Source organism: Ambystoma mexicanum, chromosome 12 (genome assembly GCF_040938575.1).
Source record: "Ambystoma mexicanum isolate Mex_15411 chromosome 12, UKY_AmexF1_1, whole genome shotgun sequence".
Classification (NCBI taxonomy): Eukaryota; Metazoa; Chordata; class Amphibia; order Caudata; family Ambystomatidae; genus Ambystoma; species Ambystoma mexicanum.
This window is the reverse complement of record NC_090936.1, coordinates 668,385,350-668,405,079: the sequence shown is the minus strand read 5'-3', so window position 1 is coordinate 668,405,079 and position 19,730 is coordinate 668,385,350. Positions and strand designations below refer to the sequence as shown.

General features: G+C 44.1%; 1 protein-coding gene across 50 annotated transcripts in view; it reads left to right on the top strand.

Moving 5' to 3' along the window:
* LOC138513982 (mucin-19) overlaps positions 1-19,730 on the top strand; it is a 1,848,798-nt gene that overhangs the window by 569,764 nt on the left and 1,259,304 nt on the right. For all 50 annotated transcript variants that reach the window (XM_069629210.1, XM_069629207.1, XM_069629194.1 and 47 more), the window contains exon 31: positions 2,430-2,552. In XM_069629210.1, the coding sequence (XP_069485311.1) occupies positions 2,430-2,552 (123 nt within the window). The remainder of the gene's footprint in view (positions 1-2,429; positions 2,553-19,730) is intronic.

Sequence of the window (19,730 nt, the reverse complement as noted above, 5' to 3'; positions counted from 1 at the left end):
AGAACGCACTGCTGTTCGATTGATGCGTGCAGATCAGAAGCAGCCAGGACCAGTGGGTGAATGAGGTCATCTTCTCTGTTTTTTTGGTGCATGGCCTGGCTCTACCTCAGCACGGATACTTTTGTTTATTGTATTGTTGCTGTCTGTTATGGAGAGTTATGGTTGTGCAGGGTGGTCAGTGAGTTAGTGGCTTTAAGTATGTGTTTTGTGGTGAGCTGCATCAGTGTTTGCAGATTGCGCCTGTGCTTTGTAGTGGTTTTTCCTTGCTTTGGGTGTAGAGTGTTGTGAAGAGACGGAGCGGAATGTGATTTAATTTATGGTAGTATAATTAAACGGCATACAGGGTTCACTGGGGCTAGCAGGGCACACATACCACAGTGCAAATAGCTAGGAGAAACTATCATGTTAATAAAAGGTGCCAAATGTCATGCTGAGAATAGCATTGCACAAATATCACAGTGCGTTTTACCAGGCGCAAGCATCACAGTGCTGCAAATAGCTTCAGGCAAATTGTATTGTGTATATAGCTATTAGCAAACATTGCAGCAGACATTACCAGAAACAATCACAATGTGAATAGTGGGAGGCTGCCATCACAGTGCAAATTAACTCAACATATTTCTTTCAGTGGTAGAGGTCAATGAGGGGCTTCTATTGCATTTTCTCTTAATCAATGAGTTATATGTGTCCATGCTTAAGGAGGGGTGGCAATGGAGGTGATAGGCGAGCGAGCAAAACACAGGCAGAGGCGATGCAGCCTAAGATTTTAACTTCTACCGGATGCCCAGGCAAAGCTGTAATGAGGGTTCCAGAATGTGTCCCCAGAAACTGGAGGGGACTGCAGGGGCAGCATGTGTATGACTAAAGGCTGCCGAACTACATGGCCAAGGGAAGTATAAATGTTTGTGTCATGTGACCCTCAGAACCAATAGAGGCAGTGGTGCACAGGGGATTCCTCATGCAGGATGAGTTAACACATACATTACGGGGCTAGGGTTTTCTGGGAAGGCAGAAGGAAAACATTACGGTTAGTGATCAGGATGGGCTTGCAGTGTCAGGCATGCTCATCCTACAGTGTGCTTCCTGATTATTGGAGGCATGTATTTAATTACAGACCAAAATGTATTTCCTTTTTAGTCTGGGCTATTGGGTGTCGATTGTGACACTTATAAGCCGAAACTATTGCATTAGAGTACAGATAGGGAGAAATGGAATACGAGGAGGGATATACAGCTTGTAGGTATTGTTTGGGTATTTGCTCACCCATTGGCTGACATGCTAATCCCTATGGCCATTCTCACTCACTTCCTGCCTCTTCAGATACAAAACACCTCCTCATAGCAACTCTTTGAGCTCAAAGTGCCTGCCAGTGTTTTTCCAAAGCGGTCTTTTGAGAGTTTACTTAACTGGAGTTATAAATCCACTAATGGTGTAATAAAAATATCTTAACTAGGCCTGCCTTCAGCCACTTGATTTATAAGCACTCTGCATGTCCTTCACTGGAGTCCTGTTAAAAACAAGCATTGCCATAGTCAACTGTTTTGGCTTGTGTATAAGTACTAGGCAATTGCAAGGTACTGCTATTAGATCCCCAGGTGCTCACACCCTTTTGCACCTGATAGCATCAATGGCCAGTTAATACCACCATGACTGTGTCTGGAAAGTGCCTTTCCCATGTCTAAACAAAAGCCCAAACTGTTGTCATTGCCAATGCTTGTTTTCCTGTTCAAAGGAAATCAAGCTGACCTTCACTGCTGAATACCAACAAAACAGGAACCTGTCCAGGGATGCTTGTTTTCTTGTGGCCTAGCAATCTGGCCCTGTTGGAGACTTGATGCAAAATGATTACATATGGTCATGAGAACACTTTAAAGCTATCAGTGCTTCCAGAAGATGGACAATCAAATAAACTCTCTATTATTTGTCAACAATATATTCTTATGTGTACGGTACTTACGGAGGAATTGGGATATACATCACGTTCCTTCATGCTTGCAACACATAATCTGCTTCATCAGAAATTGGTGGGTTTTTTAGGTGGTTATTCATGGATAGTAATGGCCCGAACTTCAAAGTTCTCCCTTTTTTGCATGATAACACTAATCGTTTCATGGAAATTTGACGAGGCGACATAGTAAGCATGATCTACCTAGTTCTTATCACTCAATGCATGTGTGTGTAACAAGTTCAATGACAGAAACACCCTGAGGTTAAATTGTGGCACTGAACAGTGCATGAATAAGCACCGTGATTCATGGGAACCTCTCACATTCGCATTTGCCTCCCGATTTTACAGTATCAGACATTGAAACATGTGGTCTTGACAAGCCGGCGTACAAGCCCCAAACAGGATGAGACATACGCGATTGCCTTAAAATGGATGCTGCATTGACTATGTTGCATAGACAAGATGTCATCTTTTCTTCTAGGAATTCCTGCATGTCCAACGAAACACATCTTTACTGAATGCTCTTCACATCCTCCATCAACTTGCTCGGACCCCGCACCTTTCAAAGAAAAAATGGTTGTAGCTGGCTGTGAGTGCCCTGAAGGTAATGAGAGAGTGTTTGTATAGTTGTCTTGTAATGTATAATTACACACACACACACACACACACACACACACCCTCTCTCCCACCTCCCAGACCCTCCCACCACACCGATGTCAAACGAGTATTCGGATGTATTGTGCAATTCGAGTTTCCATAACACAGCACTAACTCAAGAGATCCACCCTTGCTTAAGCGCCCCCATGGCTAAATTCCTTGTTGAGAGGGGATAGGGCTTGGCTCACAAGCAATAAAGCTAGTGGACCATACAAGGTTTCTTTTTTTCTTCTGCTGACTAGGGAACTGGCATTTTTTGCTCCTGTCAAATGAAATTATGGGTCAAACCCCTTATTTACATAGACCGATGATAGTATGTCATGTTTCTCAATTGCAAATGTGCCCATTTTTGAGGGCATCATTCATTCAGCACCATTCATGCACAACTGGGAAATATTTTTCATGAGCCAAATTAATGGTATCTAAAGGCATGAAAAGCATATTGCTCATTCATTGTCTGCCCGCAGAAGCCACAGTGTGTCCTTTCATCTTAGAAATTAATTTTGGCTGAACCACATTTTCATGAAGACCACTAAATTGTGGTTACATTTTAAATCTCTTTTGCATGGAGATTACAGTATTATTGTTTCCAGCTATTCGTGTACATATTTTCTTGGGAGTAATTTGAACCAATTTTGCATAAAACGTGATCACTGAAAGGCCACTTGGTTGTCTGCAACAGCTATTATTAATAATGTCTCCCGCACACTGCACGTGCGATTCAATCATGCTTTCCCATCAGGGATCATATCAAAGAATGGTTACAAATCCTCTTTTTTTGGGGGGATGGTTCTCGATTTCATCGATTTTATTTCATCAAGGGAGAATTCATCGATTTTCTTATATTTTTATTTATAGGAGATCTTACAACAAATGTATGCAGGGGAGACCCCCACACCCTCGATTACCCCCTACCTTTATGATTAAGCTAACCCACTCCCCCCACATACATTTGCGGTGAAATGCAGTGGAAAACATTAGACGAATTCTCCCGTAATTAAATAACCTGCGATGGAATCTTCGTATCCCCTGCGGTTGAATTAGAGGAACTAATAGATCCAGCATTCGGGGTACATTTCGTGGAGAGACCTGCTCCTGCAAAAGCTGCCAAAAGAAAGCTGATAAAAAAGTAAAATGTCGTTCTTTCCCGAGATCCTTGTCCACTTCATGCAGTGTTTATAAACTGCAAAAGGTATAGGATAACTTGCAACCAACGGATCTGGGGCAGGACCAACCATCTAAAACTTATATTGTTTTAAATCTTGTACTTTTGTTATTTTTACTAGTAACCTCACTTTTCCTGAAACCCAAGGTGTCTCTTTGGCTGGAGATCAAGTATCACTTGCCGGAGGGGGGTGCTGTTGCACGGTGACAAGATGGCCGCAGCCTGAGAGAGCTCAGGCCCGGGCTCATAAATCCTCTGATCATATCCTTGTCTCCCGCAATGAAAACCACACCACCATCCCGGCTCTTGTCCCTCAGACTCAGCGCTGCAGGTAATGCTGAAAATCGCAGCCCTTGTGAGGCCGTAGCGATCGCCTGAGCCCGGACTTGGTGAAAGGCCCCTGGTGGGAGGGGACACCAGAAGTGCCGTAGCTGCCAGCCACAGACCCTGAGTGGTTGGGAGGGACAGAGAATATCCTGCTCCTGCTGTGTGACGGAGGTGGCCCGGACCGACAAATGCACCCTCTCTGCCCCCCTTGCTAACTGGCTTTGAGCAATTGAAGTCCCCATTCCGGACCTGGGGGTGTGTGTGGCGAATGATGTGGCCAGGTTGGTGACTGAGCGGTGTGTGAAGCCCCCAAGCCGGCTCTTGTCCCACGTCCGCGCTCCCTGCCGTGCTAGATTCCTGCTGCGTGAGGAAGGGACCTCCGGCTACATAGGAGCCCGGCCCGAGAGCAGCACTTTGACCACTGCAAAATCGGGGAGATGCCAGCAAGGGCTGGTATGGCCGACATAGGCTGATTTTGGCGGACCTCACGTGACCTGCGGCCAGCACCTCAGGGGAGGTGGAAGGTGAGAGCTCATGACTCCCACATTTCCCATTGCCAGGAAAATGATTCAGATCAGTGGGAAGGGGGATCGGTGGGCCAGTATCAACCCGCCTTGATACACAGCACTGATTGCCCCTGCTTCTGCGTCTCCGCGCCCCCAGCCAGCTCAGGTATACAACTGCAGTTAGAGCGGCTGGTGGAGGAGCTAGGGAGATAGGATTAACCCCCCAGTCTCAGCCCAATTACAGCACAGACGCCTCGCCACCTCGCATAGCTCACACAACTGAGAGGGAGCAGCAGGACTTGAGGGAAGCCTGATCATACGTCGAGGGAAGACCCCTCTCCCCACACATCCTGGGCCCGGTGCATACTAACATTTTACCACCATAACAAGCATGTCCCTGCGGAGTTAATAGAAGCTCCAGAGAACTACAACCCCACTCCTGCTAAGATCCAGTGCCCTGTGGGGTGTGATGGTGGGGCCGCCTGGACCTCAGATACTCACACAATTCAGGACAACAGTGCTGTTATCCAGGCCCTCACTTCCCTACAACTGTGAGCTTGGTCGACAATCTGTTGGACATACAGTTGTGCATCCCCCTCTGATGTGCCCTACAAGATGCAAGGTGGCGCCCTGCTGATAATACGGGGCGAGCTTGAGATACCATAGGAATATCGCAAATTACTGGGAGTTTCATATCCTCACAGGGTTTTGCGTCATGGTGAACCCCAAGAAACAGGCCAAATTAGACCAATTCGCCAGATTGGAGCAATAGCACCAGCCCAACCAGTGAACCCCGGAACGTCACAGCTTGATGTTGCAGCCCTCAATCACACTTTACTGGTCCTTAAACAAGCATGGATTGCCTGGGCACGAAGATTGATGCTTTAACGAGCAAAGTCAACATATCAGCAATGCAGATTGATAAGCTATGTGGGCGCATGACCGAAACAGAGACCAGAATTAGTGAGGGAGAAGACAAAGTGTTGGTCCTGCAGTGAGAAGTCTCCCTCCCACAACAGACTGTAAAGAAAATTGCAGCTAGAAATTACTATCTAGAGGCACAATCTCGACGGAATAACGTGCGTATCCTTGGCGTGCCAGAGTCTACCCCCATTACAAACATGGAACAATTTCTTGAAACTTTACTAATGGAAGTGCTGGCTGATTCCCTGTTTCTTGTGGAAAGAGCACACCACTCCCTGGCGGCCAGGCCACTGCCTGGGGCCCCCGAATGCACTGTAATCGCACAGATCTTTAACATATCGTGATAGGGATGTTCTACTTAAAGCAGCTAGAGAAAAGGGAGAATTGCTGTAGTGAACTGCGACGATCCGACTGTTTCAGATTTCAGTCCCCAAGTTGAAGAACAAAGGAGAACCTTCCAGTCGGCCAAGAATATACTCCGGCGGAAAGACATTCCCTATGCAATGATGTTCCCGGCCAAGCTCCGGGTGATGCAAATGGGGAAAGTAACCTTTTTTACAACACCTGAAGTATCAGAAAGATAAGCACAGGAACTGCCTGACCCATGTCATTCTCTGGTCCACGATACATAACCCACTATGCACTTCCTAACATGTCTAATGCGGGTGCTTGACCCACAAAATGGGTCACATTGGCAACGACCAGGGAGACTACGTATCTTGTTGGTTTCCTAGTTTTCGGGGATTCTGTGGGAGGAGGATACTGCTGGTATGTTTAGGTTTCTGGTGGTGGTGGGTAACAGGATGTTTAATGGGGTTGGTTGCAGGTGCACGCATGTGAGTTCACTTATGGGTGAAGAACCAGGTGGGTCGGTCCTTGATATGACCGATATAGTGGGACTCCCCCTATGGGCGCCCTATCCCAGACCGCGTTGTTACGGTCACACATCTACAGAAGTGTTTACCATGGGGCGAAGGATGAACTATCAGTTATGGCATGGAATGTATGTGGGTTTACCAATAAGAAGAAAGCAATGCTTATTGCCAATTATGTGAGGAATTGCAGCATTAATGTGCTGTGTCTACAAGAGACACACTTACCCAAAGATGGTAACCTTCCAACATTACCAGGATGGGGGATGCACAGGTATGGATCCTCCTTCAAATCTATCTCTAGACATGGATAGGTCCACAACAGCTCCAACAACCCTTCATAAGGCAGCACAGACCTGGCTAGATATAGCGAGCTATCATGGGCTTCACGACGTTTGGCAATCAATGTATCCAAATAAACTGGCGTATACTTTCCACTCTGGTGTGCACAGTAGCTCATCAAGAATAGATTACGTGATGGTATCATCCTAATTGCTCCATAGGGATGGTGAGATCAAGATTCTCCACCGGACCCTCTCTGATCACTCCCCTGTTTGGGTCTCGTTAACAACCCCCCAAACCCCTAGGCAATTGTGCTAGTGGTTCCCAGCCCGCGCACTTCAGGACACCCTTTTTCAGGAAGAAATCGCCCAAGACATCAACGCCTTCTTCAAAGCCAACATAGTGTCTGTTCCAGATAATGGGGTGATAGGGGAAACCTTTAAGGGATATATCTGGGGTTGCTGTATATCACAAGAGGGTGGTGTTCTAAGAGCACTGTGTGCTTCCATATCCTCCCTCGAACAAGAAATCAAGGATCTAGAACCACAACAAGGGTCAGATGACTCTGCAATGCTTCAACACAAATTTAGGGAAAAGAGAGCAGCAATGAACACATTAATGGAGAGGGATGAGAGGTTTCTCAGGGACCCCTTTGCAGCAGTGGCATACAGGAAAGGGGACTATCCAAGCTGCACATTGGCATGGGCTATCAGGTGAGAAAGTCAGTTAGAGGACCTTACTGACATTGATGCCCCGTCGGGAACCACAACTTGAAATTCCAGGCCGATAAATGAGGCCTTTCGGGAATACTACGAGAAGCTATACACCTCAAAATCCCAAACGGGACATGATACCATTTCAAAATATTTAGACCAAATGGCTATGGGCTGGCTCGACACTGATATTGGCGGCAGTCTGAACGTGCCACCCTCCGATGAAGAAATCCAAGCCGCGATTTGTTCCTTCCCAGGAGGCAAGGCCCCTGGTTTGGACGGCATTACTGCAGAATTGTATAAAGTATATAGCGACCTTGTGGTTCCACATCTCCGCAGTATGTTTGAATCTGCATTCTCGACAGGGGTCCTGCCCGAGTCTACTAGAACTGCGTTGGTTATGGTGCGGCTGAAACCAGGAAAAGTCCCCAGTAAATGCTCTTCCTATCGCTAATAAACACAGATAATAAGATCCTTGTGAAACTCCTATCTGACCGACTCCTACCACACATGCCAGAACTTGTCCTCCCTGACCAGGCCAGCTTCATCCCGTGCAGGTCTACTCAAATAATATCAGAGGACTATTTATGCTGATGCGCATTGTGAATACTGAAATTCCCATGGCCATAGCCGCACTAGATGCTGAAAAAGCTTTCAACTCAGTAGAGTGGCACTTCCTGTTTGAGGTGCTTCATAGATCCGATTGGGTCTGGTATATTTGCAATGGATCCGACTGCTCCATACAGCCCAGAGAGCAGAAATACACACCAACCGACTGCAGTCGGAATATATTTTTCCGACACATGGTACACGGCAGGGGTGCCCCCTCTCTCGCCTTCTGTTCGCTTTGGCCATGGAACTGGTCGTCTGCTTTCTCAGGGAATACCATGCCCATCGTGGTATTAGGATACAATAACATGTCTCCATTGTCTCCCTGTACGCGGACGACATGCTGCTTTATAGTAAACATCTGCGTGATAATCAGGAACCATTGGTGCAAGCAATCACACACTTTGGCGACCTCTTGGGTCTCAGAATAAACTGGTCGAAGTCTGAATTAATGCCGCTGACACCGGGAGTGCGCCAGCGTGATATAACCAGAGACTTCAAGTGGTGCCCACAGGGGACACTGTCCCCTGTTACACTCTACAGTGAGAACTATCTGCAAGTCCTTGAATATCTGGAACGTAGAGTTGAGGGATGGATTCTACTCCCACTGTCCCAGGCTGCCAGGATCTCATTGGTGAAAATGGTCCTCCTCCTTAAATTACTATACATTTTCAACAACGCTCCTACCTGGCCGCCGTCAAAATTCTGGTCTAGACTACGGACATTGATGATTTGTTTGCTATGTGCTGGCAGACAGGCCAGAATCTCATACAACACCCTGACCTTACCATATGCAGAGGGAGACTTAGAGTACCCAGACATGTATCACTACTTTCTGGCTGCCAAAATCCAATACTCAGTGTGGTGGTGGTCCCCAACCCCTGCACTACCACACATTAAAATAGAAAAGGTGATAATGTACCCAAATGACCTAAGAGGTATGGTGTGCGAGGGGCCCCATTTAGTGGAACAATCCAAGATTCAACCAGTGGAAGTTACTTGCAGTATATTCAGTGAGGGGTGTCCTAATCACTCATGAGAAGATCTCTGTCAACGCTTTGAGAACATGGGGGTTTACACATTGGGAGATCTCATGGTGACAGGGCAATTCATCACCTGGGATGCCCTGATGGAGAGGGGTGACTGGAACACAATCACAATGCTGTTAGACTACCGGCTGTGTGCAGTGCTTCGATCTAAATGGCCTGATTATCCACAAGCACCTTCCCCCTCGCCATTGCTTTGGTATGTTTCTCAACCTATACATGATGGGAACCTGGTCTCCTCTATATACAAAATCTTTAGATCCCTGAAATCCCCATATACACAACTATAGAGTTCAATGGGAGGAAGCATTAGGCAAGGAGTTTGCAGACTCTCAATGGAAACGTATTTGCATGCAGACAAGCGGTCTCTCCCTGAACAACCGGCTACGCCTGACACACTTTAAATTCCTACATCGGGCTCACTATTCACCAGCAAGATTACACGTTTTTACCCAGACAGTTCCTCCTCATGCAACAGATGCCACAGGGAAGGAGCTGACTATTTTCATGTGGTTTGGGCTTGCCCCTGCATGCAGCTGTTGTGGGAGGCAGTGGAAAAGGCGGTAGTTGAAATGTTCCACACCCCAAGGGATTACTCGGCTGAGTTATGGTTACTGGCCCTGATAGAGGACGGCCCGAGTCTGAGAGGAGGTTTCTTGGCATGGCATCAGTGGTGGCCATGTTGCTAATCGCTAGAGCATGGGGTAAGCGTAAAGCGCAGAGCTTTCAGGCATGGCTAAATTGTATGAATATGTGCGAGTGGAGAGAAGTAGTGTATGCAAAATCACTACCAGCCAGTGGCAGACCCCTAGACTATTGCCCCCCCTCAGATCATATATGTCTAAGAGTATCAAAGACATTGACACCCCTTAAATGCACTCAAACTGGCAGACCTCACAGGGTACTAACTAATGGCAATGTCTGAACTATATGACCAATCCATTGTTCAAAAAGTGCTAGTTACCATCTGTACCCATGTATATGCCCTCAATTGTAGCTCACTGAATGCACCGCCTGGGGTTGTAGGTGGGGTGGGAGCGGGTGGACAGGCCATGTGGCACTGGGGTGGGAGTTTTGGTTTATTGTATCAAAAACAAATAAAAACAAGTTTTAAAAAGTATCACTTGCCATTAAGAATTCAGAAGCTTAAAGGAGGCTCTCTGACCTGTTATGAAGCAGCTTAGAGGAGCCTCGCTGACTTGTGAAGAAGCATTTCCCTGCTTAAAAGTGTCTCACTGACAGGGTAATCAGGAAGACGGTGTCTTGTCCACAAACAACTGCAGAATTTAACAAATGTCATGGCATGGATATTACACCACAAATTATCAAATTAAATGAAAACATTAAAATGATAAACGCTTTTTGGGTTGAATGCATTACATACATTGGGAGACAATACATATGACATCACGATCTCCTCAATATCCTGTTGTCAAATTGGGACGTGTGAGCCTCTATTTCTGTAAGGAAGGCAAGCAGAACGTGTGCAAGTCAGAAGTCTTGCCTGGGGAAGCAGCAACAGGTATGTGCTCAGTGTGGGTTCCTTCTAATCCATTGAAGGAGTCCATGAGGTTCTGGTGCTCCTAGTGTACCAGGGCACTGGTGAGAGGTGAAGGACATGTTCCACTCCCACTCGGAAGTCTGCGAGCTGCCCGAGGACCCAGAAAGAAGCTTCCAGCTGCGACCAGATGCAGCTTGAAGGTGTCAGTCACAAATCGTATGGTTATCAAACCATCCTATCCCTTACTCAGGATAGCATTTTGGAGTTTAGGGTGAAAGGGTCGAATGCAATTGTTTCGAATGAAATATTTCCGACTGAAAAGGACCGGAAAAAAAAATACATTTAAAAAAGGGCATTCAAATTTTTTTTTCTCTGTCCTTTTGTTTCGAAACTATTGCATTTCGAAACAATGTATTCGACCCTTTGACTGGACACCACATTTTGGAGCACAGAGTTCTCCTTTGGGGCATACTAGACGTATTTATTCTGCAGCAGAGTCCTTAATATCAAGAAAGAGTATATTCTGCTGCAGAGCCCCTGCCTTCAAGTGTGAGGTCCTATTTTGCTACCGTAGCGGATTCTGCTGCAGAGTCTCCCCTTCAAGGGGAAAGTTTATTCTGATACAGATGCCCCCATTTCGAGAGGGCAATGTTTATTCTGACACAGTTTCTCACCCATCAAGGAAGAGCTTGTATTCTGATGCAGTGTCCTTACCTTCAAGTGTGAGAGTCTATTATGCTACCAAGTCCCCAACTCCAAGGTTACAGAGTCTTTCCCTGAAACATGTAATGCTTGTTCTGCTACAGAGTTTCCTCAGACTTTATTCATCAAGGGAGAGATTTTATTCTGCTAGTGAGTCCCCTCTTTCAGTGGGGAGGTACTATTCTAATATGGTCTCTCCCCTTCAAGGTGGAGTCTGTATTCTGTTTTAGAGTTCTTACTTTCTAGGGGGAGCTTATTCTGCTGCACTGTCTCCTCCTTCGTTCACGTGTGAGGTTTTATTATGCTGCAGACTTTCCATTTTCAAGAGGGAGAGCTTAGCCTGATACAAAGCATCCATCTTCAAGTTAGACCTTCTTTTCTAATATGGTGGGGAGGCGTGGAATTCTGAAACATACCCCCACCTTTATTCTCCTGCAGAGCTCTCATTTTCAAGGAGGGGTTTATTGTTCTACAGATTTCCTACCTTCAAGGGGGATGTTTTATTCTGATGGAGAGAACCCTACTTCCATGGAAGGTGTTTCCTGTGATGTAGAGTCTCCCCCTTCAAGTCTGGGTTCTATTCTGATGGGGAAGATTTTTGCCTGATACAGAATCTCTCCTTAAACGGGATAGTTGTATTCTGCAACAAACCTTCCCTTTCTTCCCTTTCAGGAGGGAGCATTTCATTTGATACAGAGCCTCACCTTTGATGGGGCACATCTTTTTCTGATACAGATTCCACACCGTTCAGGGAAAGGTTTATTCTGGTGCAAAGACTCCTCATAAGGGCAACATTTATTCTGATACAGAGTCTCCCCCGTCAAGTTGGAGGCTCCTTTTTATGGAGTGCATCTCCACTTAACAGGGAGATACTATTCTGCTACAGACCCCCCGCCCCCAGAAGAGTAAGGCTTTATTCTGCCACATAGCATCTCCTTTGAAGGCTTTGAAGGAGGAACATGCACGATGACGCAGCATCCCCACCTTTAAGGTGAGTGTTTATTCTGCCACAGAGTATTATAACTTCAAAAAGGACTGTTTATTCTGGTATGTCATCTCTCCCCTTTAAGGGGAGACATGATTATGATACTAACACCCCTCTTTCAAATGGGATGCTGTATTCTTATGCAGAGTCTCCCCCTTCTAGAGGAAGGTTTACATTTGCTATGCAGTCACTCCCCTACTAGTGGGAGGGTTTTCCTGATACATAATCTACCCCTTAATGGGGGAAGAGCTTATTCTGACACAGAGTCTTCAATTTCAAGGGGGGGGCATACATTTTCATATAGAATCTGCCCTTCAGGGGGAAGGTTGTATTATGATATAGAGCCCCTGCCTTCAAGGGTGAGGGCATATTCTGGCACAGCGTCTACACTCATCAGGGGGAGCTGTTATTCTAGTTCAGAGTCTCTCCATTAAGGGGATATTATATTCTGATACAAAGTTTCCCCTTCAAGTATGATGTTTTATTCTATTGCTCTCCCCCTTAAAAAGGGAGTTCATTCTGCTGAAAGGTTTTCCCAATTAAGGTAGTGATTGTTCTTATATTGACTCTCCCTCTTCAAGACGAAGAAAATATTCTTATGCTTCCCTTCAAGAGGAGAGTTTATCCTAACACAGAGTCACCGCCTTCAATGGGGAGGATTTACTCTGGTACAGAATCTCCCCCTTCACAGGGACGTTTTATTCTGATGCAGAGTCCCTACCATCAAGTGGGGGAGCCTATTCTGCTACAGAGTATTTAATTTAAAATGGGAGGATGTATTCTGCTACAGTGTCTCCCACACAAATGGTGGTTTTATTCTGATGCAGATTCCACACCTTCAATGGGAGTAGGTTTGTCTGCTGCAGAGTCTCTCCCCTTCAAGTGGAATGTTTAATCCGATACAGTTTCCCCTTTCAAGTTGGAGGTTCTTTTCTGATAGAGAGCCTCTGCACTAAGTGGGGGAAATAATATTTAGAGTCAGTGCTTCCCATTTGAAGGGTAAGGTTAACTTAGTTACAGAGTCTCCCATTTGAAGGAGGAGCATTGATTATGATACATTTTCACCTCGTCAATGGGAGGCTTGTTATTACACTGTTTCCCCACTTTCAAGGGGGAGAGTTTTTTCTACCACAAAGTGTCACAACTTCAAGGTGAACAGTGTATTCTGCTATGAAGCCTCCGCCTTTAAGATGTAGACTATCTGTCTTCAAGAGGGATGCTATGTCCAGTTACAGGACCCCACCCTTTATAAGGGAGGTTTTAATTTGCTATGGAGTACCCTGCGTCTAGTGGAATGTTTTAGTCTGATGCATCATTTCCCCTTCAAGGGCAGGTTTGTTTGTGATATAGAGTCCCCACCTTCAAGAGGGAGGGTATATTCTGCAATAGAATCCTGTATTTCAAAGGGTAGTGTTTATTCTCTTCACTTTCTGTTGCACATCAAGGAAGATGTTTTTATTGTGATGCAGAGTGCCTTCCTTCAAGTGTCAAGAGTCTATTCTGTTACAGTGTCTCTACATTCAAGGGGGAGGTTTTATTCTGCTACCTACAGAGGATTTCCCTCCCAGGAAGAAGGATTGTTCTGCTACAGAGTTTCCTCCTAGAAGGGAGAGATTGGATTCTGATACTGGGCCTCCTTCATCCAGGGGGACATTTTAAACTGATATTGCTCCCCTTCTTTCAGTCAGGGAAAGTTCTATTCTTTTACAGACTCTCCCCCTTTAAGGGGGCTTTTTCGTCCGATTGAGCATCCCTACTTTCAAGGAGGAGCTTATTCTGCTGCATAGTCTCCTCCTTCAAGATGGAGGTTTTGTTATGCTTTCAGATAGGGAGCCTATTCTGATAGAAAGCCCCCCCCCTTCAGGTTGAAGGTTCTTTTCTGAAAGACTGTACCTCCTCGAAGAGGAGAATCTATTATGATACAGAAGCTGCCCTTGAAAGAGGATTATAATGCTACAAAGTCTCCCCTTTCAAGGGAAACAGTTAATCCAATAAAGAGTTTCTCCATCAAGTCAGTAGATCTTGTTTGGATACACCACCCCCAACTTCCAGGGGAGAGCTGTTATTTTCCTTTGAAGTTCCCAATCTTAATGCGGGTAGTCTATTCTGTGCAAATTCTTCCTTGTCAAGTGTACAAAAACAAGGGTACCTGTAACACCGAAGGCCCTCCAGGTAAGTAATACAAAAATAAACAATAATGGGCCTCGGCTGCGAGGTTGGAAAGACCCGACTAACAAACTATTATCATACACCAAGAATTTTAGAATGTAATACCACAAACACAAATACAAAAACTGTTTGTTTATAAAAAACCAATGGAGGTTCCAAACTCTTAACATCATCATACTCTTTCCACCATGCATACAGTTACTCAGTCTAACAAATACAATGTCAACTCACGATGGTATGGGTTATTAATTACAAAAACACTTTAAAAACATTGAGGCCATCAATTTTAGCACCCAACTTCTTCTACAAGTGTATATGTCTGTCAAATAGCAAAAGCTTATTGAACATATGTCTACACGTGTTTCGGTCGGCGTAAATGACTTCTGATTTACCCTTGCATAAATCCGACCTTCTTCAGGACATGGGCAGGGCGTGAGTGACGCCGCACCTTTACAGAATGATCCAGTGGAAGATGCCTTCAGACAAACTGTCTAAAAAAAAAAAGAAACAGTAAAACCTAATTACAAACCAACCTCTTTATATTCAAATATTGGCACACATAAATTGTGTGTTTAAGTCTTTCATCATTATACTCGTTCACACTCACCTCCAATCTATACTTATGGGGGTAGTGAAAACTGTGGAAACTAATCCTGAATTGCTCCAAAGATCTGACCCAATTTCAGAGGAGCCTAAAGAAACAAAAGAGAAAAGTAGCCAACGCTACCGATGTCCGGTGCAGACCTACATATCATAATAACATTTTGAGCATGTCAAGAAATAGAGTTTGCACTGTGTTCCATGCTCCTTTATTGTATGTCAATAATTTAAGCTACTTTAATATGCTGTGTATGTATGAGAAATGGTTGAACTGCCTTGCCACAACAGCAGCAAAATTAAGCAACATCTTTGCTGAAAGAAGTAATGGTAAATGTTTATTGCTCAATCCTTATATACTTAGAGGTCACTATTACTGCATAATGCCCACACCCAAGTAATGTAAAGAGGCAACGCTGTGGGGAATGCCTTGGCTAAGGGCCAAGTGGTAGTGACCCCTCAAAGAGTCTGTATGGCTTTTAGCACTTTGTTGTAAAATAAAACAAAATACTGCATTAAGTGTCAGCTCTAGGGCTGCTGCTGAAGTTGGAAAAGTTGGGATGAGGACAATAAAAGAGATTGAATGCTTTCCAAACACTATGATTGGTTTATAGGAGGTCAATAATTATTTTCATGTTCTTATATGGCCTTTAGTATGCTTTTAGAGCAGGCAATAATAACCTCAACGTGCTAACATGGCTTTTGTTATGCCAGGACCAGTCTTGATCACACTACAGTGCATTTTACACACTGAAAGGGGGAGCTGGGGGCGTGGCTAGGCGCCGAGGCAAGATGGCCGCCTAGAGGATCGGCTCCGCCTCACTTTAAAATTAAATAGCATTAGGGCACATAATAATATATAAAAAAAACTTACCTTTTCGTCATATTGAGCATTATTAACATCCCGCTCGCACTCGGTGGAATTTCTCCGCGGCTCCGGAGTCAGGAAGGGCTTCATACGCTGCAGCTTCAATCAAGGGCTTCCGCATCGGAAGGACGTCGGAACGCGAACCGCCCCTCGTGAGGAGAGGGGCGGCGTTCTTCATCAGCTGACACCGCAGGCTGGGCCTAAACTTCAAGCACGTTTCCACTAGAACGCCACCTGCTGGAGGATAAAATAACATCATTACAGTAAGAAATAGCTATTAAGTGAACATATTAACATTTTATATAACAGCATACTGAAGGAAAAGGCTTAGGAGGAAAAAAAAAAAAAAAAAAAAAAAACTTTTAAAATTAACAAGAAAGACTGAAAAGTTTGATGTACAATAGTGGCAACATGGATCTCCAACCTTATTAAGGAAGCTATAAGTTATTAGAGGGGCGAACAGGCTACTCTACAAAATCACACAGAAAATCACAATACTGAGCACGTCAGTTAACCTCCCTTCTACAAAAACCCATTTCTCCTTTTAACCTTAATCACTACCTTGCCTTCTTGCTGCAACTTACCGATATTGTACTGTCAAGCAGGATTATAATCACACAGCCAGTTTATACCTACAGCTCCACTGGTCCAAACCTCTATCTATGGACAACAGCTCTAAACAACAAATCCATTGCAACCTTCGGTAGTATATTCCTTATTATTCTGGGCTTTTCCACGTTTTGGTCTCTCCAGGTCAGAGGTAAGCTTTGGGAGTAATATGGATGTAATAATTATATACTACTCGTCAGCATAATTATCTTCCACAAAGAATTACACGCCATAACTACTCGTACATATATCATCTTCTCAGATATGGCAACCAGCAAAGCAAACCAAAAAAATGGAACCTCTACCAAAGACGCCACCGCCTCCTCAACTACTCTAAAAAGACCCAAAAGTGACTCCCCACCTCCAATTGGAATCTCAGACTCCGCAATGGAAACCATTCTGGCTGAAATTAGGGCACTCAAACCCTTTATGGAAACCACTAACATTAAGTTACAGCAACTAGATGAAAGGTGGATGGGAGTTATCAACAGAGTAGATGAGGCAGAGAAAAGAATTGGCGCGCTTGAAGATTTATCACCCAAGGTTGCACAAATGGAGAAATCCATCAAAGAACTTCAAAAGCATAACGAAGATTTGGAAAATCGGAGTAGGCGTAACAACCTACGCATCTCGGGCCTGCCTGAAGGAGCTGAGGGCACAGACCCCATTGCCTTCCTACAAAAATTCCTACCGGCCATACTACATTTGCCTTTGGAAACCACTTTTAATATACAACGTGCCCATAGGATTGGCCAACCCTCAGCCTCTCCCTCAGCTCGTCAGCCACCAAGAACGCTCATTTTTTACTTGTTAGAATACTCTCAACTGCAACTCATCATCTCCACAGCTAAAGAACGTAAATCTCTAATCTGGCATGGTAGTAAGTTATTTATATCACAGGATGTGGCTAGAAGTACAGCCCAAAGAAGAAAGGTCTTTCTGGCGTTCCGGCCTGCCCTTAAACAACTTAATGTCCGATATGGCCTGTTCCACCCTTGCTCCTTTAAAGTCACATACGAAGGACGCTCTGCAGTCTATGATGATCCCGCTGACCTAAGGCTCTTCATACAATCCATCAAAAATGAAAACATGGACATCTCTTCTCCAGCGGCGACCTCTAATTCATCTACTACTTGAAACTGGTTCCCCATCACTTGACTTTTACACTCATAAGTATCTAATTACCTAATGCTTTGAACTTACATTGATATTAACTATGTGGGGTGGGCGCTCTTTTGGGTCCATCTTCCACAGGAAGTCGTTTTTTCCTAGTTAGCGACTCGGTAGGCGTTTCCTATCCCCCATATATATATCCCCTTAACTCCTTATCCCATGTCCTGTTTGATCCCCAAATTCATTCATTCGTCATGGTATACTACCGGTCAAGATGTGATCAAACCCCTATCTCCCTTCCCTGACCCTCAATGTTCCTTCCTTCAGCACAAATATTGGTGTGTACATTATTTCAATCGAATGACAATGGTATATGTGTATTTTTGTAGGATAGCTATAAGATGTATGAATATCAAATTTCCGCCAGCTAGATGATATTTAAATGCATAACATGGAATATTAAGGGTTGCAAGAATCCAATGAAAAGATGTAAAGTACTATCTCACTTAAATAAATTTAAACCAACAATAGCTTGTCTACAAGAGACACACTTATCCCTCAAAGAATCAATGAAACTCAAATCTCTTTGGGTGAAGGAAGTTGTTGCTAGCCCAGCTTTATCCAAGAAAAATGGTGTCGCGATACTTATTAGCAAAAAACAACCCTACAAAATCCTTGCCCAAGATGCAGATACAAATGGTAGATGGGTTTGGGTGAAACTGCAAATTGACACGACGCAATTATCAATTCTCAACATTTACGGACCTACACTACCAGATCCCTCCTTTTGGAATAATATCAAACAAATAATTTTGAAAAATGATTTCGTCAACCTGATAATGTGTGGCGATGTCAATCAGGTTCTTGACCCCTTCTTAGATCGAAAATCCAGTTGCATATTCAAACCCAACAAAACTCACAAATCCTTTATAAATTGTCTAGGAGAGACAGGACTAATTGATTCATGGAGGATATCTCATCCTTCACATTTGGATTATACCTATCATTCTCCCCCACACAACACATTGTCACGTATTGATTATATTTTTGCTACAAAAACTCTTTCGGGAACCATTATAGACTCAAAGATTGCCAATATCATTATCTCTGACCACGCTCCTGTCATTACTTCCTTCTCCCTTACAGATATGAAAAAGGGTTCTCCTAGATGGAAATTTAACAATTTTCTTTTAAATGATCCTAAATCTATTCAATCCATCAACGCTTTCATTCAACAATACTTTAACGAAAACCAAGATCAAGATACCTCCACTGTCAATAATTGGGATGCTTTCAAAGCGGCCCTTCGCGGCCACATAATGGCCCTATCAGGCAAGAATAAAAAAATCAGGAAAAAACATCTCGATGATCTTTACTCTAAACTCACTTCTGCAGAACAACATTATTATACTGACGCTAACTCAGCCAATCTACGACAAGTCATTAAGATACGCTTTGAAATCAATAAAGAAATTACTGAGTTGGCGGCAGGAACCATTCTTAAGTATAAAACTAAGATCTATCAAACTTCTAATAAAGCAGGTCAAATGTTAGCCTCTTATCTAAAAACCAAAAAAGAAAAAGTTCAAGTCTCTCACATTCAAGATAAGCAGGGCAAGATGCATCATAGGCCTGATGAAATATTGGAATGCTTTAGAAGATTTTATACGGAACTATATACTCCAGAATGCGCTATTCCCAGAGAAAACATTGATTCCTTTTTGAACAACATCAGTAGAACCACCTACCCTGACATTGATCTATCTCATCTAGAAAAAGATATCACGTCTATCGAGATTACCAAAGCCATCCATGGCCTCGGAAAAGGAAAAGCACCAGGCCCTGATGGACTATCCACAGAATTCTATAACACATTCTCTCAATCCTTAACACCTAAGCTCAAAAACCTTTTTTCATATTTTATCTCACAAAAATGTTCCTCGGGATCATTTTCTGAAGCTTTGCTTATCATTTTTCCAAAACCTAACAAGGACCCTACTCTTCCAAGCAACTATCGACCCATTTCCCTTATCAATATTGAAAGCAAAATTTTTGCCAAAATACTTGCCAATAGAATCGAATCCTCACTCCCAAGTCTAGTTAAACCGGACCAAACAGGATATGTAAAAGGACGTAA